The sequence below is a fragment of the Equus asinus genome, chromosome 24, assembly GCF_041296235.1.
Source record: "Equus asinus isolate D_3611 breed Donkey chromosome 24, EquAss-T2T_v2, whole genome shotgun sequence".
Classification (NCBI taxonomy): domain Eukaryota; kingdom Metazoa; phylum Chordata; class Mammalia; order Perissodactyla; family Equidae; genus Equus; species Equus asinus.
The window spans coordinates 27,513,846-27,539,093 of NC_091813.1; the positions used below are offsets into that span (position 1 = coordinate 27,513,846).

Genomic DNA, 25,248 nt, shown 5'->3' on the forward strand with positions numbered 1-25,248 from the left:
CGGCCGTTACCCCGCCCCTCCCCCGCGCCCCAGCCCGGGCCGTCCCCGCCGCTCACCTGGTGGCGTCCGCGACGTTCCTGACGAACAGGGAGGTGTTGGGGGGCCTCGTGTAGCGAGACATGACCGCTTCCTCCGTTCCCTCCGGGTCTGCCCGCGGCCGCCGGGCTCGCTCTGCCTCTCGCCGCCGCCGCCGCCGCCGCAGCTCCGCGGGCCCCCGGCGCGACCCCCTCCCCTCGGCCTCGGCCCCGCCAGCGCGCAGCCGCAGAGGCGGGCGCGGGGGAGGGGGCGCTGAGAGGCGGGAGCCTGTCCGCGCGGACCCAACGGGGCGGGGGCGGGGGCGGGGCCGCGGCCGAGGGGACAGGGGAGGGGGCGGGGCCGCGGGGCCCTAGGGCGGGGGTCCGCCAGGATCCGGGGAGGGGGCGGGGCCGGGATGCGCAGGGATCCGGGGAGGGGGCGGCGCAGGAGGCCCGGATACCCCGGGATCTGAGAAGGGGGCGGCGCGGGAGGCTCAGGTGTGGGGGATCCGGGGAGAGGGCGGTGTGGGTCCCGGCTTCGAGGGGTCCAGGGAGGCGGCGGCTGAGGCCAGACTGGGCCCGGGGCTGAGGCAGTGTGCCGGAGTTGGAGAGGACCGGAGAGCGGGTGTCGAGAGCGGGGTGGGCGGAGGTGAAGGCGGCGTTCCACCGCGCAGCAGCCCCACGGCCACTGGGCCTTCATCCCTGCGTCCTCAGCTCAAGACCTTGGCAGTTGTTCCGCCTACTGTTCCTTTAGTGTTGAGCTTTATTAGGCTTTTCGGGTTTTTATTATTTTTTTTTTAGCATTTTGATTCTTCATTCATTATTCGCTTAGGCATACTATTCCTCTGTGAGCACATTCATTCACATGTTCGTTGAGGGCCTGCTATGCAGCAGGAACTGTTGTAGGTGTGGAAGTCCCAGCCCTCGTACAGCTTACATGTTAGAGAGAGGGACCGACAAATGAAAGAACACAAAGATACATGATGTAGAAGCAATGAAAATGCAGTGGCAATTAAGCAAATTTAAATTATCCTCTCCCCCTCGCTCCAAAATGTGGCAGCCCAGCCCTTTCTAGTAATCTTCCTGCCTTCACGTTTGCTGCTGTGGTCGGCACAGCCTGTTACCCAGGACTGTAACCAGGTAACTTGTAATTATTAATAGCAACCCTTTTCACTCTCAGAAGTGGGTAATTTTGGAGGACAAATAATATGATCACCCTACCTAGCCCACAGCCATCTCAAAGGCTGTGAGAGTTTCCCAAGGTCTGCAGACGCTTCTGGAACAGTGGCCGTTCATTCAAAAAGAATTGCTATGGCACAGCAGGTGCAGGGCTAGACTAGGAATATAATGGGGAACGGGCAGGATTCATATTCTCGTGGAGCTTACAATTTGGTAGGGAGGTGGAATCTAATAATCACACTAATAAAGATACAAACTATGATAAGGCCTATGAAAAGAGCTATGGCCTGCTGAGAGGGGACATCACCGGGGTGGAGAAGCAGAGCTTTTCTATGAAGAAGTCTTGGAGAGAGATTGAAGAATGAAGAAGAGCAATCCATGCACTGGAACAGCATGTGCAAAGGCTTTGAGGCAATATAGGAAATGAAAGGAGGCAAATAGGAGGGTAAAGCTGGAGAAGAACAGGAAAGTGAGGCTGGAGAGCAGCTGAGTTTGTAGTAGGTAAGTTTGGAATGCTGACTATATTGGTTTGCTGGGACTGTCATAACGAATTACCACAGATTCAGTGGGTTAAAGTGACAGAAATTTATTCTCTCACAGTCCTGGAGGACAGAAGTCTGAAATCAAGATGTTGACAGGGCCAGGCTCCCTGTCAAGGCACAGGGTGGGGAATCCTTCCTTGCTCCATCTGGTCTCCAGGCATTCCTTGGCTTGTGGCTGCATACCTCCAATCTCTGCCTTATCCTCTCTGTATCTTATAGGGACATTTGTCACTGGACTTAGGGCCCACCCAGGTAATCCAGGGTGATCTCATCTCAAGATCCTTAAGTGTGTCTGCAAAGACCCTTTTTCCAACCAAGGTCATATGTGGGGGCTTAGGACTTGAACATATCTTTTCTGGGGCCACCATTCAACCCACTACACTGATCTTACAGAGAAAAGACACTTGACTTGGTGGGAAATGAGAGTTATTAATAAACCTATTCCCTGACATAGTAAGTGAGGTAAAAATTCACTAGACTTCATGTAAACTATGAGCCATTTTAGCTAAAAATATATGTTTTGTATGTTCATGTAGAAATAGAATTTTTTCTAGGGTGGAGGCATTACACTCTGATTTTTACTTCTTCTTTAGTACTGTCTGATTATTTTTAAAATGCTCTTTATAATTGGAAAAACCCTACAAAGCTCTTCACAGTTTGAAAAAAATCTTTTGCAGGAGTATGTGCAAAGACTTTGTGTGGATGAGGAGTGGGTTTTTTTCTGTTTCTGTTGATGGATGTGTCTGAGGAGAGGGTCTTAAACTGTGAAAGGAGGTTCCATTTAAAGGTAGCTGGAATTGATTTGAAATAAGTTGTGGAAAGGGTAATCATGGGAGGAGATGGATATGTTAATTAGCTTGACTGTAGTAATCATTTCGCTGTGTGTGTGTATATCAAATCATCATGTTATACATCTTAATTCATAAAATTTTTATTTAAAATAATAAATAAGTTGTGGAGCCATAATTATTTATGTTGCACAAAAATGTATGCTTTTGGGCCGGCTCGGAGGCGCAGCAGTTAAGTTCACACATTCTGCTTCTCGGCGGCCCCGGGTTCGCCGGTTCGGATCCCGGGTGTGGACATGACACTGCTTGGCACACCATGCTGTGGTAGGCATCCCACATATAAAGTAGAGGAAGATGGGCATGGATGTTAGCTCAGGGCCAGTCTTCCTCAGCAAAAAGAGGAGGATTGGCAGCAGTTAGCTCAGGGCTAATCTTCCTCAAAAAAAAAAAAGGGTGCTTTTTATTTCCAAATATGATTTGAGGCAAGTAAGCATAAAGAAGTGTAGGTAAACCGCTTTCTAGCTGGAAGGCCCAGGGAGGAACATCATCAGGCATGGACAACTGAAGAACATTAGACAACGCTAGGTTTAGCCAGTGTCTTGACCAGGTCCTTAAACCACTTGAGATGAGTAACTAATGAAGCTGTACCTTACCTTCCCCTTGGCATTTTGGGGTACTCTTAAAGAAGTAGGGAAAAGGCTTAAGTCAAGACCAAATACCCTGCCTGTCGCTGGTCTCACAAACATATCCATGTTTACCCTAAGTCCTAGAACTTAGCTGGGTGCCATTTAGTAAGAGCATCACTTTAATGAATCGTAGCTTTAAGGAACCAAGTGGTACCCAACAGGCTTGGAGAGTTAATGTTCTCTCTAAATTGCCAGAGGATTCCCAAGGAGTATACCATTGGCAAAATCTGACAAGTGTTTAATGACTACAGCCCCTTTTTTACAGCCCTTTTTACATGTATTGTTCTTTGCAGCAAGTCCTACTTCCTTTCCATCTAATACATTTTAAAAATTACAGTCTGTTTTCACCACAAAAAAGAAATGATAATTATGTGGTATAATAGAGGTGTTAGTGAATACTACCATGGTAATCCTGTTGTGCTATATAAATGTATCAAATCAACATGTTGTACACTGAAACTTACACAATGTTATATGTCAATTATACCTCAATTAAAAAATTAATAAAATGAATAAATGTTACAATCTAATGCTTCTTGATTTTTCCCTGTAAGAGATAGACTTCGATTGGAAAATATTTTAGGAAAATGGATAAGGTTATTTCACATTTAGGTACTATCATTACTTTATTTCACTTTTCAAAAGTAAACAGAATTTAAACTTTTCATTGGAATCGCAGTTCCATACAGAATATAACAAAAAAAATTCAGAATCTTTTTTCAACTTGTTAAAACTTGTCTTAGTGGGCAAGTCTGTAAAATCAGTAGTGTATAAGTTATATTTAAAATAGAAGCACATATGAATTTATTTCTGATGTTTGAACTTTTGCTCCTAAGCCCTGTCTCTGGGGAAACTGCTGATAGCTAAGTTGTCATTTAGAATCTAAGCACTCAGGACGTGCCCCGTCATTCTCCACCTTCCTGCCCACTCTAAGCTGGCTGGCTCTTCTGCTCTTTGTTACTCTCGAGCATCTATTCCAAATGGTAAATGGGAGAAACACAGCCCTCTGATTTTCATCAGTAGATTTTGGGGAAAAGAGTTTGAAAGTAGAAAATTACTGTTTCTGGGTTATTGGTAAATTTTACAATTCAAGGCTACCCCTATTTCTAATTACCACAGATTATCAACAGATGCCAAGGCTGGTTTATAAGACCAAGCAACACATATTTTTTATTCTAAAGCAATCCTATGGTGTATGTGGCCGTATAATATACCTTTCTTCCATATCTTAAATGGATCAAAATAGGCTAATTATCAGGTCTAATTAAGGAATCAAATCATAAAAGACGAGTATATTTTAATCAAACGAATTAACTAGGTTGTTTTTGACTGTCATAGTAGAGAACTTGATTGAAAATTAAATTGTACTTGGGTATGCATGAGTGTCTTGACATTTGTATGATGAAAAATACTTTGAAGAAACAAATTCAGGATTAATGAAGTCACCTGATAGTGAATATATCATCTTATGCTGTGAACTCCCTCCCCAGCAGATGGTGCTAGCTCTCCTCTGGTGAGAGCTGCTCCCGTCTACCTTTCCTTAAAACGTACCATGACCTTGAAGGTGAAGAGTGCTGTGGCGATTTGTATAGAATGTATTGTAAACATTCTTCTATTGCCCAGAAGACATGATCCCACACAATCCAATTGGACAATCTATGATTGCATCCTCTTATGAATTTGATTTCTTCCATTGTAGCTATAGGAAATGATCTAAAAGGTCATTTATATGATACTAATGGATATAATTTAACTTTTTCAGAAAAGTCAGCTTAGAGAAGGCCTGTCACTTTATATTTCCCAAAATGGCACTGGATCTTGAAAATGTTAGAGGTGAGCGTTTCTTACTAAATTAATTTGACAAGTGTTTAGTGATGACCTACTGTGTGTTAAGCATAGTACTAGGAACTGGGGATGAAAATAGAAGTTATGCTTCCTAATTCTGAAGGATGTAGCCCAATGCTTCCCAAACTTAAGTCATTTTCATGTATCCTATGAGATTTTTGCCAGAATAATATACTTCTTTACCATAATATGTTTAATATTTTTCTTCTTAAAATTTATTTTTTTCCAATTGTTTTATTGATGTCATATTGGTTTATAACATTGTGTAATTTCAGGTGTACATGATTATATATCAGTTTCTGTATAGAATACATCGTGTTCACCATCGTAGTCTAATCTTTATCTGTCACCATATATATGTGCCCCTTAACCCTTTTTGCCACCCCGCCCCTTTCCCTCTGGTAACCACTAATCTGTTCTCTTTATCCATGTGTTTGTTCATCTTCTACATATGAGTGAAATCATACAGCATTTGTCTTTCTCTGGCTTGTTTCGCTTAACACAATACCCTCAAGTTCTATCCATGTTGTTGCAAATGGGACGATTCTGTCTTTTTTTTTTTGTAGCTGAGTAGTATTCCATTGTGTATATATACCACATCTTTTTTATCCGTTCATCAGTTGATGGGCACTTGAGTTCTTCCACATCTTAGCTATTGTGAATAATGCTGCCGTCAACATAGGGGTGCATAGATCACTGTGAATTGTTGATTTCATGTTCTTTGGATAAATATCCAGTAGTGGGATAGCTGGATCATATGGTATTTTTATTTTTAATTTTTTGAGAAATCTCCATAGTTTTCCATAGTGGCTGCACCAGTTTGCATTCCCACCAGCAGTTTATGAGGGTTCCCTTCCTCCAGATCCTCTCCAACGTTTGCTATTTTTTGTCTTGGTAATTATAGCCATTCTGATAGGTGTAAGGGGATATCTCATTGTAGTTTTGATTTGCATTTCCCTAATAATTAATGATGTTGAACATCTTTTCATGTGCCTGTTGGCCATCTGTATGTCTTCTTTGGAAAAATGTCTGTTCATATCCTCTGCCTATTTTGTGATTGGGTTGTTTATTTTTTTGTTGTTGAGTTGTCTGAGTTCTTTATATATTTCGGAAATTACCCCCATCAGATATATGATTTGCAAATATTTTCTCCCAATTGGTGAGTTGTCTTTTCATTTTGTTCATGGTTTCCTTTGCCTTGCAGAAACTTTTTAATCTGATGTAGTCCCATTTGTTCATTTTTTCTTTTGTTTCCCTTGCCTGAGTAGGCTTGGTATTTGAAAAGATGCTGCTAAGACCAATGTCAAAGACTGTACTACCCATATTTTCTTCTAGGAGTTTTATGGTTTCAGGTCTTAACATTCAAGTCTATAATCCATTTTAAGTTAATTTTTGTGTATGGTGTAAGATAGTGGTCTGCTTTCATTCTTTTGCATGTGGCCGTCCAGTTTTCCCAAATCATTTATTGACGAGACTTTCCTTTCTCCGTTGTATGGTCTTAGCTCCTTTGTCAAAAATTAGCTGTCCGTAGATGTGTGGTTTTATTTCTGGGCTTTCAATTCTGTTTGATTGATCTTGTGTGTCTGTTTTTGTGCCAGTAACATGCTGTTTTGATTACTAGCTTTGTAGTGTATTTTGAAGGCAGGGATTGTGATGCCTCTAGCTTTGTTCTTTTTTCCTCAGGATGGCTTTGGCTATTTGGGGTCTTTTATTGCTCCATATAAATTTTAGGATTCTTTGTTCTATTTCCATGAAGAATGTCATTGGGATTCTGATTGGGATTGCATTGAATCTATAGATTACTTTAGGTAATATGGACATTTTAACTATGTTTATTCTTCTAATCCATGAGCATGGAATATCATTCCATTTCTTTATGTCTTCAATTTCTTCCAGTAATATCTTAGAGTTTTCAGTGTATAGGTCTTTCACCTCCTTGGTTAAATTTATTCCTAGCTATTTTATTCTTTTTGTTGCAATTGTAAATGGGATTATATTCTTGCATTCTCTTTCTGCTGGTTTGTTAGTAGTGTGTAGAAATGCAACTGATTTTTGTAAGTTGATTTTGTACCCTGGAACTTTGCTGTAGTTGTTAATTATTTCTAATAGTTTTCTGGTGGATTCTTTAGGGTTTTCTACATATAGATCATGTTGTCCACAAACAGTGAGAGTTTCACTTCTTCCTTTCCAATTTGGATACCTTTTATTTCTTTTTCTTGCCTAATTGCTCTGGCCAAAACCTCCAGTACTGTGCTGAATAGGAGTGGCGAGAGTGGGCACCCTTGTCTTGTTCCTGTTCTCAGAGGGGTGACTTTCAGTTTTTCCCTGTTGAGTATGATGTTGGCTGTGGGTTTGTCATATATGGCCTTTATTATGTTGAGGCACTTTCCTTCTATACCTATTTTATTGAGAGTTTTTATCACAAATGGATATTGGATCTTGTTGAATGCTTTTTCTACATCTATTGAGATGATCATGTGATTTTATTCCTCATTTTTTTTTTTTAAGATTTTATTTTTTTTCCTTTTTCTCCCCAAAGACCCTCGGTACATAGTTGTATATTCTTTGTTGTGGGTCCTTCTAGTTGTGGCATTTGGGACGCTGCCTCAGCATGGTTTGATGAGCAGTGCCATGTCCGTGCCCAGGATTCGAACCAACAAAACCCTGAGCCACCTGCAGCAGAGCACGAGAACTTAACCACTCAGCCATCGGGCCAGCCCCTCCTCATTTTGTTAATGTGGTGTATCACACTGATGATTTATGGACGTTGAACCATCCCTGCATCCTTGGTATAAAGTCTAATTGATCTTGGTGTATGATCCTTTTAATGTATAGGTTTTGTATTTGGTTTGCCAATATTTTGTTGAAGATTTTTGCATCTATGTTCACCAGCCATATTGGCCTGTAATTTTCTCTCTCCAAAAAAGGGAAAGTAATTACACAATAGAGAGATGTTAAAGCCATACGAGCACCAAACTAAAACTTTCTCCCTAATGAAAAATATTAAAAGGGGACTAAGTCTCACACTATGCAATTCAATATTTAATGCCGCATCAGTGTAACACATAAACCATCTACAATACCACCAATGGTAAATGTTCTACATTTTGGGAGACATTCTAGTTGGAGAAAGACACGCATGTAAACAAATCATTATACAGTTTCGTTAGTGCTACACAAAGATATTTCAGATTACTATGTAGGACATGTTGGAAACAGATTAGTTCTCTATGGGGAAGGGAGACTGCAAGTTGTTTTAGAGAAAATCAGTGTTTGAGCTACTTATTGAAGGATGAATTACATTCACAGAGGAATAGAAAAAACACAGCATTTCAGGGAAAGTGAACGAGATGAGCAAAGGCACAGTGTGGTGGGAATCATAGGGTGTGCTGAACTGTCGGGGAAGGAAGAATGAGTGCTAAAGAGGTTGGAATGGAGATCAGGAGCCAGCTACTGAGAGGCTCTGTATGGATACCATGCCATACCATTTGGCTTAGTTCTTCTGGTCATAGGACTCCATCAAAAGTTTTCAAGCAGGGGATTCAGAGGATCAGATCTGTGTTTTATAAGGATGATTCTGACAGACATGTGGAGAATGAACTGCAGGGAGTAGTGAAGTAGAGAATGGTACAAGGAGATCAGTTAAAAGGCTCTTGTGTATGATATATTTTCTCTTTGAAGGAAATATTTATTAAGTCAGACAGAAAAAGACATACTATATGGTCTCACTTATATATGAAATCTAAGAAAAAATAGAGCCCATCGATATAGAGGACAGTTTGGTAGTTGCCAGACACTGGGGTGGGGGATGGGCAAAATGGGTGAGGGCAGTCAAAAGGTGCAACCTTCCAGTTATAAGAAATGAAGTCCTGGGATGTAATGTACAGCATGGTGGCTATAGTTAACAATACCATATTGTATACTTGAAAGTTGCTTAGACACTAGGTCGTAAGTTCTCATCACAAGAAATCAAAAATTTTTAACTATGTGTGATGGATGTTAACTATACTTACTGTGGTGATCATTTTGTGATATATATGTGTATCAAATCATTGTGTTATACACCTAAAACTAATAGAACGTTATATGTCAATTATGTCTCAATTAAAAAAAATATTTCTGAGCTTTTTCCACTAAAAAGTCTTAGAAACAACAACCAGTACTGTAGCATTTGGCAACCCTAGAGGCCAGGCTATAGGCTCTAAATATAATTTTCTCTTAAAAGGAACCATGACTTTGGGAGAGTGGCTAATGCCAGGTTTGGGGCAGGAAACGTACAAGATAAGCCTGGAATATCTTGTCATATCTGAAAGGAAGATGCTATCAAAGACTTCTAGGGTCATGTCAAAAGGATTCAAAAGACAACACTGGCTAAAAGGACAATTTGAGTATCAATAAGAGTAATAACTGCAATGAATTAAAACATATCACCTATTTTTAAGTGTTCAAGTTCATAATTATACTAAAAACAAGCCTAATTGATCACCTTTTGGTCCTAACTTTTCTGTACAAACTTATCCTCAGGGATACCCATATGGTTTATAAGGGAAGTTTTCTTTCTAAAAGTATTTCAGTCGATAAAATAAAGAATGATAGAATTAGAATATCATGACTTTGCAACCCCTAATAAAATAATTGATCTAGGCAATGACCATAAATGCCTGCTAAATTAATACAAAGAGAAACAACCAGACATTATGTGCCCTCCTGAAGGAAGTTCATATGAGTATTCTCTTGCAAAAACATTGTCTGATTCAGCTTCTAGCTCAGCTCTATCTAACAGAACTTTCTGTGATAATGGAAATATTCTGTATCTGCACTGTCCAATACTGTAGCCACTAACCACATGTGACTATTTAAATTTAAAATTCCATTACTCAGTCACACTAGCCACATTTCAAGTGCTCAATAGCCACATGTGGCTGGTGGCAGCTCTAGCTCTATCAGTTTTCAGGAAATACAGGGACAGAAGAACACAGTAATAACATCACAGGGGAGCAGTCAGCAATATCCACTCTGTGGGAATCTATAGGACAAACTACTCGGTTTATTTAACAAATAAATTGCAAGAAAAAATAAAAAGGAAGGGAGCTGGTGTAGGCTCAGCTGGAGGATGTGGTGGCCTCCCATTTTGTGGTTGAGAATCCCTTGACACTCAGTGAGGGGCTCTTCCTGTGGGGCTAGGCAGCTTCCTCCTCAGTGTGAGGAGGAGTTAGAGGGCAAGAAAGATGGAGAGAGGCCAGGGAGGTGGAGTGAATGGGGAGCAAGAGGGATGGGCTGATGTCCAATCCTGTGTACTTGGACAATGGCATTCTACTCAGAATGGAAAAAGGGGTGGACCAACGTGGATGAATCCAAAACATGTTGAAATAAGAAGCCAGATACAAAAGAATACATTCTGTATGATTCCATTTATATGAAATTCAAGAGGAGTCCAAATTAATATATGTTAATAGGGGCTGGCCTGGTGGCCCAGTGGTTAAGTGTGCACGTTCCACTTCAGCGGCCCGGGGTTCACCAGTTTGGATCCCGGGTGCGGCCATGGCATCACTTGGCACGCCATGCTGTGGTAGGCATCCCACATATAAAGTAGAGGAAGAAGGGCACGGATGTTAGCTCAGGGCCAGTCTTCCTCAACAAAAAGAGGAGGATTGGCAGCAGATGTTAGCTCAGGGCTAATCTTCCTCAAAAAGTAAATAAAATATATGTCAATAGAAAAAAATAGTGGCGATTACCTTTGGGGAGTGTGGATTACTGGAAGTGGGAATGAGGGAACTTTCTGGGGGTGATGAAACTGTTCTATACCTAAACTGGAGTGTTGGTTACACAGCTGTATATATCTGTCAAGTCACCAAATTAACATTTAAGATATGTGTATTTCACAGTTTGTATTTTTTACCTTAAGAAAAATGTTTCATAATTTTTTAAAAATTAAGAAAAGAGGGGTCACTGGACAGTAATTGCAAAAAGCTTTTTTTAATTGAATTGATCCTTCCTCTGGACCAGCTTTCCTGGTGACCTGCTTCTGTTGTCACTGTGGGGTGTTTGCAGCATAACTAGAGGGATCTCAGAAGTTTGTCACGGGCCGATGGAGGGCTGGTCACTTGGCAGAACTCTGTGGTAGGTTTCAGTGCCACAGAAGGGCTTCAAGCCACTTTAGAGCTCAACTTCAGGCGTCCTTGGGAAGCCACAGGTGGTGGCGGTGGTGGATCTGTGACTGGATGGGAGTCCAGGCCCTGCCCTCTACAGCCTCCAGCCGGAGTCAGTGGTATGTGCACCTGTCGTCAGCCTTTTGGTGGGTCTCATGTTTGTTCAGACTTGTCCAGTTGGCTAGAAGCTGACTTTTATGTGAGATGGGAAATGCTGCTTTCACAAACACTGCCTGAAGATTTCACAAACACTGACTGCACTAATTCAAGACAAGTGTCAACTCCTTGACAAGCTTGGCTCTGCTCAAAAGGGGAATGCAGTCATCTTTGGAGGATACCAGCTCAGAGAAAAGATCATCAAAAATTCAGAGTCTGGCAGACACCTCTGGAAAGTGAAGAGAACCAACTTCATCCTAAAGGAGAAAATAATTACTCTAATGAAAGAACTGAATGAAGAGAGATCCGGACACTCAAGACAAGAGGGATGATGGCTGAAGCTACAAGAATGATCTAGTTACTGACCTAGGAGTCATCACATCTCAAGAAACTTTTCTAAACAATTGTCCTTCCAAAGGGCGGGCCTTGGTCTGAAAGCAGAGCTGCTGTTTTCCCTCTTGCTCAGCCCTCCTGTGCTGCCAGGCCACCTTCACCCACTTACCCTCCAATATGAGGTTCCTCATTGCCTTGGATCCAAGGAAACAGTTCCTGTGGAGACCTCCTTTTCCCTCTCATCTTCCTCTGGGAAGCACTTATGGAGCCCCCTTCTTGGGTTAGAGTTTCTCCTCCACCTTCAAATCCTAAAAACAGAAGTCAGTTCCTTTGAAGTTAATCCAGACTTCAAGTGAACCAACTACTGGGACCAACATCAAGAAACTAGAGACTTTGAAAATCATGTCTCTTCAAAAGGATTTTTTTTTTTTTTGAAGATTGGCACCTGAGCTAACATCTGTTGCCAATCTTCTTTTTTTCCTCTTCTTTTCCCCAAAGTCCTCCAGTTCATAGTTGTATATTCTAGTTGGGAGTGCCTCTGGTTGTGGCATGTGGGACACCGCCTCAGCGTGGCCTGATGAGTGGTGCCACGTCCGTGCCCAGGATCCGAACCGGCAACACCCTAGGCCGCCAAAGCTGAGCGAGTGAACTTAACCACTCGGCCCCGGGGCTGGCCCCCACAAAGGAATTTTAATCTCATTTGTTAGCATTTTAAAAACTGATGCTACTTAAAGGACTGTACTTATGCTCAAAGTAACATTCAATAGAAGTGTAGTTCTCTGAATAGTGTTTATAAATATTATTTTTATATAAATTTTCAAATTAGATTATTTTAGTTTGTTTTTCTTTATAATAGTATAGATATGTTTTATTTAATATGTGCAGTTTATCATAGCATACAATTCCAAGTGGATTCTATAGAATTCTTTAGAGGGTCCCAAGCAAGATTGAGCTCTGGTGTGTATGGTGGTAACCAGTTCAGTAACACACAGTTTTTTGGCTTTCTCTCCTTTCCTGTACCATTCTCTTGTTTTCTGGGATTATCTTCCAAATAAGTCACTGTTCCGCCACACGCCCACCTTGGTGAGCAGTGCAGGTTAGGTTCCCAAGAGACAGAAGAAAAGACCTGGAGACAGCGATCGAGACATATGGATTTACCGGGAGTTACTTACAGAGAAGGTCCAGTGGCAGCCAGCTGGACAGCAACGTGCACCTGCTACCACCCCCTGAGAGTAGCTGGCTTAAGTAGGCAGAGGAACAAAGGCTGCATGCTTGCCAAGGGAGACTTTCCCTGTATGACCTGCATTCCAAGGACCAGAGCCCCTCCCCACCACCAGAGGGCCTCTGTGTTCCCTCAGACAGTGAGGGTCTTGGCGCTAACTCTCCCACGAGAAAGCAGCTGGGTTGGCAAGCCCAGGACAGTTATCATTGTGAGTGCTGGCACATAGCCCAGACAGGAGCCTCAAGGACGCATGGTTCTTAAAGGGGCATGCCAGCTAGTGCCTCTACAGTCACCGACATCTAAGAGTATGTCTCTGGCTCTGCTTTCAGGGCAAACAAATCTAAGACATTGGAATGTTCAGCCAGCCATACCATATAAAACTAGGCCCTCCAGGCTGACTTTCCCTTGCCTTCTACTACAAGGGTTGTAGCTGATGTGGACATTGCCATCAACAAATGAAGCTTAGTCACATCTCTCTGAACTTCAGTCTTTATTGTCTGGAAGAGAGCATGCAATGGGGACGATGTCATTCCCAGGTGGTGGATGCCTCTGGTTCATGAATTCTCTAGACCCCTCACGCTGTCCCTTTTCCTGTATCAGTCATGTTAAATCAATAAGATTGACTGAGCTTCTCCTTCCTTATTTCACTGTTTCTCTGACACCACCCAGAAAATTACTGGAATCTTCGGTCTTAGGTGTCCCTCAATGGTGGTACAGTCTCAACCAGTGTCTGGCAGCAGGCTAGTAATGTGTGTTCAGCAGGCAAGTAGTGAGCAGCTGCATCAGGTAATTTTAGGGGCTGAAAGCCTGGAGTAGTTCTGCACTTAAGCCAACCCTGATATGTGTCAGACACCATCTCATGAGAGCCAGGTGCACCCCATCAATCTTGGGGTGTGAGTAAACTTAAGACAGAGCATAATACAGCACCGAATACCAAGCACGAACACAGACCTTTTTTTTAAATCTCCTGCAGCCTTGCAGGCCAAAATATGCTTTCTTGAACCGAGAGCTTCAGAACTGGAACAAGCGTCTCTGGGGCTCATGCTCACAGGCCCTTTGACTGGCAATAGGGTCGATCTCCCAGAGACATTCTTCAAGTCTAGTGATTCTTGGCTCTCTGTTCTTATTTAATAGAGAAACACCAAAAGATGGATTGGAAGCTTAGCCAGGGGGTGTTAGCTGGTGGCTTTGCTGTCCAGGTGACTATAGACAGGCGCTTAGGTCTTACTCTGTAGACCCCCAAATATGAGCATCTGTAGGTTTTTTTCCTCTTGGGCTAGTTTTTGTGTTGCTATAGCTGTATTTTTCAGGAGAGAGGGCCCCTTTGTCCTCCTGCAGAGTGTCAGCCTAGCTGCTGCTATCTAGGAGCTGAGTACGGGCAGGGGGCTAAGGCTCTCATGACTCAATATGGATAATTTAACTTTTTTTTTTTAAGATTTTATTTTTCCTTTTTCTCCCCAAAGCCCCCCAGTACATAGTTGTATATTCTTCGTTGTGGGTCCTTCTAGTTGTGGCATGTGGGACGCTGCCTCAGCGTGGTCTGACGAGCAGTGCCATGTCCGCGCCCAGGACTCAAACCAACGAAACACTGGGTCGCCTGCAGTGGAGCGCTCGAACCTAACCACTCGGCCACGGGGCCAGCCCCTGGAGAATTTAACTTTACCTCCCTATTTTACATTTTCTCTTACTTCCTGAAATATCCCCGAAGCTACACATCTATTTCAGTTTTTCCAGCGAGAATCCCTATCTTCTTTCAGAATGGAAACGGTTTAGGTGCCCAGCTGTGCCATGTTGGGGTGGCATCTGGAGATCTACCTGCACATTATATGAACTTCCAACTAATCTTGTTTTTAGTCCATGCCACATTCAAACTGACAGGTGCCTCCATTTCCGCAGCTGTTCCCGTCTTGCTTTTGGCTTTTCTGACTGCAGGTGCTAAATTTCCAACTTTCTCTGCCTTAAATCTCCTCTTGTCCACCTGCTTGTTTCCAAGTTGTATTCTAGCAGCAAACCACCATGTGAAAAGACTACATTTCTCAGCCTCTCTTGCATCTTGTTGTGGCAACATGACCAACTTCTGGCCAAAGACACAAAAGGGAAATGCTATGAGAGACATCTGGAATGGCCCCTGAAAGAGACGTGATTCAGCTGAGGGGTACATCCTTTTATCCTTCCTTTTTCCTACTGCCTGGAATGTGGACATGAGAGCTGCAATGACAACATTTATCTTGAACTCATGAGGAAACGCTGAGGAAGCAATCCATATACTGAGGATGGCAGAGCAGAAATATAGGAGCCTTGGTCCCTGGTGGCTGTGGAGTTGCCCTGGACTAACACCAGACTTTTTATATGAGAGACATAAAATTCTATTCTATCAGTTACATGATGTTTTGGGGTAAATGCTGCTGAATCTAGTCTTAGCTGGTTCATCTTTTATCCTACCCCTTTAACCCAATCTCGGGTGGTGACAAAAGGCAGAGAGAACAATCAGAAGTTGCCAAAGGTGAGCAACCCAACCTTGCTCCTCAAAGCACTTGAAGAATGAGATTTCCATCTGCCAGCTCAGTGTCCTCTGTACAATTATACCAGTAAGTAGGACCAGAAGTAAATCTTGAATTGGGGGGACTTGATGCTTTTACAATTTGCGGCATTGAGAAAAAGAATGCATATTATAAATACAAAATTAGATACTCTCTTAGGTGGGGCTCCCTAGAAGCCGAGGCTGACACAGGGCTTCTTGAGCAAGCGATTTATTGAGGGCAGGTTTGCAGGAAATGGTTGGGAAGTGAGGCGTGCCGGGCAGGGCCAGAGAAGCCGAGCAAAGGGTGGTTTCAAAAGATATCTAGCCTCCGCCCGACCTCCTGGAGAGCTCTGGAGTATGAACTGATGTGTTACGAGGCAAGGGCTCGTATGCCCCAGCATCAGTCAGTCATGGGGGTGGTTCAGCCTCCCAGGCATCTCCCAGCAAGGTGGCTTCCCTGAGCTCTGGGCAATCGGTCTGCTGCAGCTGGGTACAGGTGTGAATCCTTAGGAGTCAACGGCGGCAGCAGCTGGGAGACGGGTGCACTGGCTTGCTGAAGGGCATCAGGGCAGAAGACCAACAGCTATTGCTACAGGTACAGAAGTAAAGAAGAGGAAATAGTCCCTTAAAATTTTTAAAAGTTGATAAATATTGTAACTATCACAAAATCCAGAAAAAATATATAATAGAGGTGCCTGGCATCTCTGTATAATACTATTTCTCCTGTCTTATTTTACTCCATAGTCTTTGATCTCCTCGTTGTATGACGGTGGTTTGTAATATTTCCTATAAGCAGCATAGAAAGACAATTTAGTCTAGCATGATTGATTGAAATTTGTTTTTTATTATTGATGGTCTGGAAAAGGTTTTTTTAACTTCATAATTCATGACTAGTAATATAATGTATATTATTAGAATTATTGTCAAATATGGTAAAGCCTCTATCAAATCTTTTCACATATAAGCTGTGAGATTTAAAGACTTCTCAGGTTTTCTCGGGCAGTGATGAATCTGAAATTTTATTTGAATTGGCCACACTCATTAACTAGTTTGTCCTCCATGTCCTGTCACAGTAGTGGTATAATGTTTTATGTTATCTTTATTGATGTCAGTATTTTGCATTAAATCAAGAGTAAATTAGGGGGTCGGCCCCACAGCCGAGTGGTTAAGTTCGCGTGCTCCGCTTCGGCGGCCCAGGGTTTCGCTGGTTTGGACCCTAGGCGCAGACATGGCACCGCTCATCGAGTCATGCTGAGGCCGCATCCCACGTGCCACAACTGGAGGGACCCACAACTAAAAATATACAACTATGTACCAGGGGGATTTGGGGACAAAAAGGAAAAATAAGATCTTTAGGAAAAAAAAGAGTAAATTAAACCTTCTCCCAATGAATGGCACGTCATCAGACTTCATCAAGATCAGGTGCATCAGGTCCGCTAGGACACAATATAGCACTTTGCAATGCATATACGACGTATGACTTCACAGACAGACAGACTCACTGTGTATAGTACTGCTAAGTTTGTACACTACAAACACAGCAATTCTGAGAAAAATTCTGTTATGTACAATCTCCATCAAAAAATGGGGAAAGCTATGATACATTTATAATTGTGTACATTACATTCTTGAGTATACTGCTGACAGGGTAGAAATTCCTTTTTGACTAGGAGGATGAAAATAGACTCCTCACTCCTTAACAATTTTACATATCTGGCAATTGAAAGAATTTTCAGTAAACTGACTTTTACCTCCTTCCATTTCAAACTTTGTTTCTTCTCCACTACCCACATACTCATGGTGCTGTGCAATGTGACCACTGGCCCTGTACCTTCATATGACAAGATGGCGGGTGAGTTGGCACAGCAGGTAGTAGAAATATTCCTGGAAGCCATTTCTACACCTGGCTGGCTAGCAGTACTTACCTCTACACAGAAGAGACTGCAGTACACAGAAATATATTCCACTTAACCAAGTGCATGCTCGATTCAACTTCCAATTAACTGGATCTCAAAATTCCAGTGTGACATGACCAAGGGGAAGTGTATTAAAGGGAACATCAGAATGGACAGAGATAGCGATCTTAACCAAGTGGGAATGAAATAGCTTCTGCAAATTTTACTCAAACATGACAGTGCGAAACCATTTCTAGGCCCTTCTTGAGCCTTGGAAGGAGTCTGCGTAGGTGAGGGGCCCTGAAGCTTAAGTTCCATGAGCTTCACAGCATGTCTGCCTCTGGGTAGGACGGGCGTGAATAACATTTATCCGGGAGCACTTAGTTTATTTATGCTGTTGTAACCACAGCACCAGGAGAAACAACAGCCGCTATGCCCAAAACGTTCTTGTGTTGAATGAGACCACTGTGAGGTCTCATCCTCTTTGTTAGACCTACTTCCAAGTATTTTGTTGACCAAGACACATCCTTACCAAATGAGTCACGTCCACCTAACTCTGCTAAGTCAGTACAATTTATTTCCAACATATTAATACACAAGTAGTTTTCAAACATATATCTCCACATGATGCTTTAATCCTTAATTTCTAACCAGATACATTATACATACTTTTATACTTGGAAAAGTTCCATGTTTTATACACTTATTAATCTTATAAATTTCCTCAGAATAGATTTCTCTTTTGATCAATTCTACCCTTCACTGTAAGTTGAAAAAAAAAAAAGCGTCAGTGTAGTAGCAAAGGGAAGATGGACAGTTTCTCTGGTCTGAGTAGTGGAGGCTAAAAGTGGAATCTATCAGTATAATATTTTCACCTTACAGACCAATCGATATTTTTCATAATTTCTTATATGAAAAATATTTTTTTCATTTCAATAATATTTTCCAGATTGTTCTGTTAGCTTTCAAGGTTTCTTAACTTCCACAGGCTCAGTGGCCTGTCAGAATCATGGGTTGGTTAAGCTGACTCTCTACAGAGTCTCAATTCTACTCTTCACAAAATTAGTGATTTTGTGATTTACTAATAATTGCTGTTTCAGATACCAAGTCAACCAAAGTTAACTACAAGCTCTTGCTAAGTTTCTATATTGATTTAAAAATATACAATAAAGCTAATGGAAATATTAGTACTCAAAAGTAAAAAAGGGACCTAAGCACTTTTTTGAAAGAATTTTAGAGTTTGAAACGAATCTCGGTTGAAGTATGTGGAGTTTGTTTATTTCACAGCCTTAGGTAATTGAAGATCAAATTCTCTTGGATTAGCAGCTATGATAGATGATCCTATTGTGCAATGTAGAAACTTAGGTGCAATATGATCTTTCATAAAACTTATTTAGCCATTAATTGAAAGCAGACAAATAGGATGGTCATGAATTGGCAATTTTGGTTTTTCTACTTATTTATTTAGCTTAGCTTGTTTTCTTAAACTTCACCTTCAATGTGTAATCCCTGGGCTAAAAATGCTCATTTATTTTTATGGACTTTATTATATTTATTGCAGACTGAATTTTTAAAATAAAAATATTTAGGGCCAGCCTGGTGGCGTAGTGGTTAAGTTTGCGTGCTCTGCTTCAGTGGCCTGGGGTTCACAAGTGTTGATCCTGGATGGGGACCTTCACACCGCTCATCAAGCCATGCTGTGGTGGTGTTCCACATACAAAATGGAGGAAGATTGGCAGAGATGTTACCTCAGGGCCAATCTTCCTCACCAAAAAAAAAAAAAAAAAAAAATTTAGACAAGCCCACATCAGTATAAAGATGACACAACTGCATCCTGTTTCCTTGTTCCCCCTCTTTTTTTCCTCTCTCTCCTTCATACACATTGCATTGTTAGTTTCTTTTGATAGTTTCTCTAGTATTCTAAAATTATGTGGCATAGGGCACGTCTCTTTTAATGATAAGTGTAAATCATTTGACTTTTCAGTGTTAATAACTTTGACTTTAGGCCTTCTATTCCCATTTCAAATACAATTTTGGTTCACTTCCATTCAATAGTGTATACACTATTCCACAGTTGACTTTGTTCTGTGCTAAACTCTGGTATTGAATGTGATGGTCAAATCTGGGCTTTGAAGTTTTCAAAGCAACACGATAGATCCACATTACATGTCCTCTTGATTGCAGATGTCTGCGTGGTCATGTGTTCCTAGAGAAAGAAACTGACCTCTTGGCAACAACAACACTGGGGTAAAATTATAAACTAATTTTAGACAAGAAAAAAAATGAGAGCACCATTTGGCTGCAGACAATGAATAAAATATCTGCTTTTCTAAAATGGTAAGAGAAGTAACATTCTAGATTTTTAAAAATTGGCCAGCTACCATATTTGCCTGAAAAGAAAATATTTAATTAAATATCTCTTCTCTCATAATTTAGCTTGAATGGACTTTTCTCCTAAGCCAAATTAATTTATGACAAAGGAAGCTAATTTTAGTGAAATCAAAATTAGCTTATAATAATAATTAAATTTTTGTTAGTTGACATAAAAATTTTTTAGAGCAAATAGGACTATAAAATGCAGCTTTTGAGGAACCCTTTCATCTGATTCACATTCATCACTAAGAAAAGACATGAAATTTCAAAGAATGATCTCTTGAAAGGAAATGAACATTTTCAATTCTAATGTTATTGTAAGTATATATTAAGAATCTTCAATTTCTCTTGGGGCCGGCCTGGTGGTTCAGCGGTTAAGTTCGCACATTCCGCTTCGGCAGCCTGGGGTTTGCCAGTTCGGATCCCAGGTGTGGACGTGGCAACACCTATCAAGCCATGCTGTGGCAGGCATCCCACATATAAAGTGGAAGAAGATGGGCAAGGACATTAGCTCAGGGCCAGTCTTCCTCAGCAAAAAGAGGAGGATTTGCGGCAGATGTTAGCTCAGGGCTAATCTTCCTCAAAAAAAATAAAAATAAAATAATAATAATTTAAAAATACATAAATAAAAAAGAATCTTCAATTTCTCAAGGAAAATACTTGGGAAGCCTTTATGAAGAATTTGTCTAATTCTGTGTATGTATTTACCATGGATGTCTCTTTTTAGAGATACCTATTATTATAGCCTATAATGAGGTCTTTATTCAAAACAAGCCTCCTGCTTTGTTGATATGTAGTTATCTTGGGCTGCTGGTGTGCGGTAGATGTCATGGACTGAATTGTATCCCCTCAAAATTCATAGGTTGAAGCTCTAACCCATAATGTGCCTATATTTGGAGACAGGGCCTGTAGGGAGGTAATTAAGGTTAAATGAGGTCATATGGGTGGGGCCCTGATCCAATAGGACTGGTGTCCTTATAAGAGGAAGAGACAGCAGACATCTCCCCACCCCCACCCTGTGCAAGCAGAGGAAAGGCTATGTGAGGACACAGTGAGAAAAGGGCTGGCTGCAAGCCGGGGGGAAGAGAGGCCTCATCAAACACCGGGGCTGACGGCAACTCGATCTTGGACTTCCAGCCTCCAGAACTATGAGAAAATAAATGTCTGTTGTTCAAGCTCCCTAGTGTCTGGTTGTTATGGCAGCCTGAGCAGACTAATGTAGTAGATATATGCACAACACAGACATAAAAAGACTGCACGTTCTATAAAATTCTGAGTCCACACATGGGCAAGGTCTGACGTGGTGCACAGCATCGTAGATGGCAGCACCAGCTTAACCTTGGGGAGCATCCAAATGTCACTTTTGAACAGAGGAGATATTTTCAGTTAAAACATTACATCTAAGTAATTTGATGGTGGCGATGCATTGGCATCATTCAGCTGGTCACTAAATTACAGATGCTAACGGTATTTCAAGAACTGCAGAAGAAGCTGGGGACTTGCAATTTCTGTTACGTTCTTTCAAAGCACTTTGTATGCCTGAACTTTTGTAAATGGAGAGATGCAGAGGAAAGGCTTCCCCTGGGTTAAGATATCCAAAGGACATGTGAAGGGACCAGAGTTCCCAGACTCTGGGAGCACGCTCTGCTGAGCTGACGGTGCCCAGGTGGACCGCTTAGGGGCTCCAGAGATCAGTGCACGGACGCCTGCTGCTTGAATTTGGCAGGTTCTTTTTCTTTTCTCTCCTGACTTGAAAGATAATTATTAAACTTAAGAATTAGGGTCATCCTTTCCCATTGATGTGTGTCAACATACATGTACACAGATGAACTGCCTCATCTGTGGTAATGAAGAGTTATTAATAAATAAAAAATGGCCTAAAAGTTAATAAACAAACATCTAGCAATTAGAGACATGATGGAAGATGAAACAGGAAGCAAACTAGAATTTTGCAATAAAAAGATTGTTAAAAAAAAAAAAAACTGATGAGGAAAATACAACTACAGTGTTCCCAAAGGCCTTCTGCATAAAGTTCCTTTCCCCTTCTGTTTTACCACAAGGTGTGAGACCAAAATAAGGAATGCATCCATACAGAGAAAGATTGAGGGGAGAAAGAGAAGTCTGGAAGTACATGCACCAAAATGTTAATAGTTATTCTTCCATGTAAAAAAATGCAATAAAACGGATGAGAAGGGGCTGGCCTGGTGGCGTAGCGGTTAAGTTCATGCACTCCGCTTCAGCAGCCCAGGGTTTGCCAGTTCGGATCTTGGGCACCGACCTACACACCACTCGTCAAGCCATGCTGTGGCAGCATCTCACATAGAAGAACTAGAATGACCTACAACTAGGATATACAACTATGTACTGGGGCTTTGGGGAAGAAAAAAAGAAAAGGGAAGATTGGCAACTGATGTCAGCTCAGGGCCAAGCTTCCTCAACAAAAAAGGAATGAAGAGGCACTGGTGGAAACTTCTGGCTGACCTGAAAAGATAGGAAAGCCAAGTTAAGTCCTTCTTACTACTTAACATTTTAAAATATTTTCTGTTTGTTAATATGATACAAAATAAGCCTCTGACAACGGGTTAAATTGAAACTGGAGCAAAGCTAGAAGATTCAATGGCTGGAGAGAAGTGGTCAAGGGTAAAAGTTTCAGTTATGGAAGATGAATAAGTCCTGGAAATCTACTATACAGCATGTGCCTATAGTTGACAATATCAAACATTTGGTAAGAAAGCAGACCTTACGTTGAGTGTTCTTATCACACAAAAATAATAATAATAAAGAGGGCAGGAGGAAACTTTGGAGGTGATGGCTATGTTTATGGCAAGCTCTAAATGTATCAGTGAGGGCAGGTGAGCAATAAAAGTCCTCTCCATCTTCCTGAACCATAACCTTAGGAGAGAGATGTTCTCATGCTGCACAAACCGGGCTATGTCCTCGCACTGTTGTAGTGTCCAAGCCCTAGGGCATCAGGGCAAAGGAGAGCCTCTCCTCTGAGAGAACCTCACTGTCCTCATTTCCAGGAATGGTTATGGTCAGCAGAGCAGTTAATCTCACAGCCAGAGGGAGGGAAGCCAAAGGGAGCCTCAAGTAACTGAGGACCGGGACATTCCGGATTTTAAAATAGCTGACTTCACCTCATGGGCCATCTGAAGAAACCTTCCAGAACTTGGAAACAAGTTGTAATAGAACCTTACCCAACAGAAGCAAGGTTCTGCCAGACATTTTTGCTCATTCCCTTTGTTTTGTTTTCCAGAGTTTCCTCCTCAGATTAAATTTTTTCCTCCCTAGTCACTCACTCCCTGGATGGATTAATTCTCCTCTGGGTATAACCATTATGCATAGTAAATACAGAGAAAGGCACTTTCCTTAGCTCATCCACTTTCCTTAGCACCACTGCTAGTCTCTTGGATGGCAGCATCTGCCTCCTCTCAACACGTTGAAGCACATTCATCAGCTGGCCCCTCACGCTCGCATTGCCCCTGTTTTGTTTAATGACTTTACCATCCACCCAGCTGCTGACACTAGGAACCTCAGTCATCTTTCCTCCTTTTCTCCATCGCGTCCCCCTCCCCCAAAAACATTCAGTCAGGCATCAGGTCTGGTCACTTCTGCCTATGGAATGTTTCTGCAATCCTGGGACTTCATAGGCATCTTTTAGTTTGTCTCAGACCAAAGTCTTTCTGTTTCCAATTCATCCTCCACATGCTCATCAATTATTCTTCCAGAACAAAAATCTGGCTTTATTTCTCCCCTGCTTAATAACACCCAATAGTTACCATTATCTGGATAAAGTTTTATTTCCTGGACAACGTGTACATAATTCCCCCACGTCCCTTCACCCGTAATCAAAATTCACCTTTCTGCCAACCTACTCTCTGGATGAAATCATTTTAGCAACTTTACGCCTTTTTCCTCCAGCATTTCTGCTTGTCCTGGCTCCACTCTTAATTTTCTTCATTTTATTTTTCATTCCATTCTTTTTCTGTGGTCTCAAAATATTTTTCTTCTTACTTAGGCCATGCTTTGCAAGTCTCTGTTGGGGATTTTATTTTATCCTAATTAAAAGAACATAAACCATATCAAATTCTGTTGTCTTATCAAAAAGAGTTCTGAATTGGAAGTCCAAAATAATATCCAGTATAGTCTTGGACAATTTGGCTAGTATTTCAGTCATGAATAATGTTGCTTTTCCAGGGTAAAGGATATCTTTGATCTACTCTTCCTATCAAAGCACTCATTGGTCATGAATTTCCTTTTCTGAAATTATTGTGTCAGGTGTGATGGCAGCTGGTTTTTAAGCAGCAAGAGAAGAGGTGTCTTCATACTTTAAAACTAGTCTTCTAATGAAAACTACTTCTACTCCCTCAAAAAGGTAAGAAATTAACACTTTAATGCTAAATTCTGAGTATTGTGTTAATTTCTTCAGATCCACCACCAGCTAAAGGAAGGGAGGTATTCTAAATTTGTTTATGTTCCAGTAAAAATAATTGCAGGCTCCTTAGCAGCAGCACATAGATAGAGTTAGACAGCTGTATGAATATTATGGGTAGAAATGAAAGTAACAGTAGGAATTACTGAACTTACCAGTTTCCAGGAGGCCATATGTCCAACTTCATCAGCTTCCAGAAGGCATTCTTCTTGCCCCTCAACTCCCACAGGTAAAGGACTGAGGAGTCTAGGGAGAAGCATAACATTGAATGCATGGCATCTATAGGTAGTTAGCATGGTTGAGTAGTTAATTGCTACTGTTACTCAATTAGCTTATTAGATTCAAGAAGAATAATCAGCCAACAAATATTTATTGACACAGAGGAAGGACTGTATCAAAATCACACCATGATAGGTGCTGGGGAACACAGTGGGAAAATAAAAGATTTTAAAGACTGGAGGGGAACATATACATTCAACAAATTATCACCATTTATTAAGTAAATTAATTCAAGGGTGCCAAGCACTATGAGCAAGAAATACAGGGTGCCAACAATGGAAACCCAACACATACACGCATGCATGTGTTTACATACATGAAACAGAGCTTGAAATGAATCTTTTCTCCGCCTCGAGTGACAGCTTTGTTAATTCATAACAAGCAATACAAACAGCTTCTATATAGAATTTATATGTACCTCTTTTCTGTTGTTGTTTATCACTGCCTGATAAGAAGCAAACATGGGTTCTTACTGATGTCAGCATGCAAAGTTGCTGCGGTAAATTTTTTCAAAATGAGTGATCGTTGTGGGTTCTGATGGGAACAGACAAGCTGTAGATGCATTTATGAATTTGGATGTCTGCTTACATAAGCAATAGAGCATGGTCGCTAAAAGCAGGCCACTGGAGCCAGACAGGCTTCTGTTCAATACTGGTTCCACTACTTCCCAGCAATGTCATCTTGGACTCTGTACCTTTAAAGTGAAGATAAATGACCACATTAACAACCTCATAGGTTGGTATGAGGATTACATGACTTAGTACACGTAAAGCACTTGGCACGTGTCAAGCGCCTGCCACAGAGTAAGTCCTCGACAAACATCACCTCTTGGTT

General features: G+C 41.5%; 1 protein-coding gene across 22 annotated transcripts in view; it reads right to left on the bottom strand.

The window, feature by feature from the left end:
• The window catches only part of SRSF12 (serine and arginine rich splicing factor 12), a 56,244-nt gene that overhangs the window by 29,626 nt on the left and 1,370 nt on the right, over window positions 1-25,248 (bottom strand). For 2 of the 22 annotated variants that reach the window (XM_070496784.1, XM_070496785.1), the window contains exon 1: window positions 57-340. Coding sequence is in view for 19 of the 22 variants with exons in the window: in XM_070496777.1 (XP_070352878.1) it covers window positions 57-714 (658 nt within the window). In the remaining 3 variants the exon portion in view is untranslated. Of the gene's footprint in view, window positions 1-56; window positions 25,111-25,248 lie in introns of those variants that run through there. The other 20 variants (XM_070496777.1, XM_070496782.1, XM_070496780.1 and 17 more) reach the window with 20 other exon arrangements.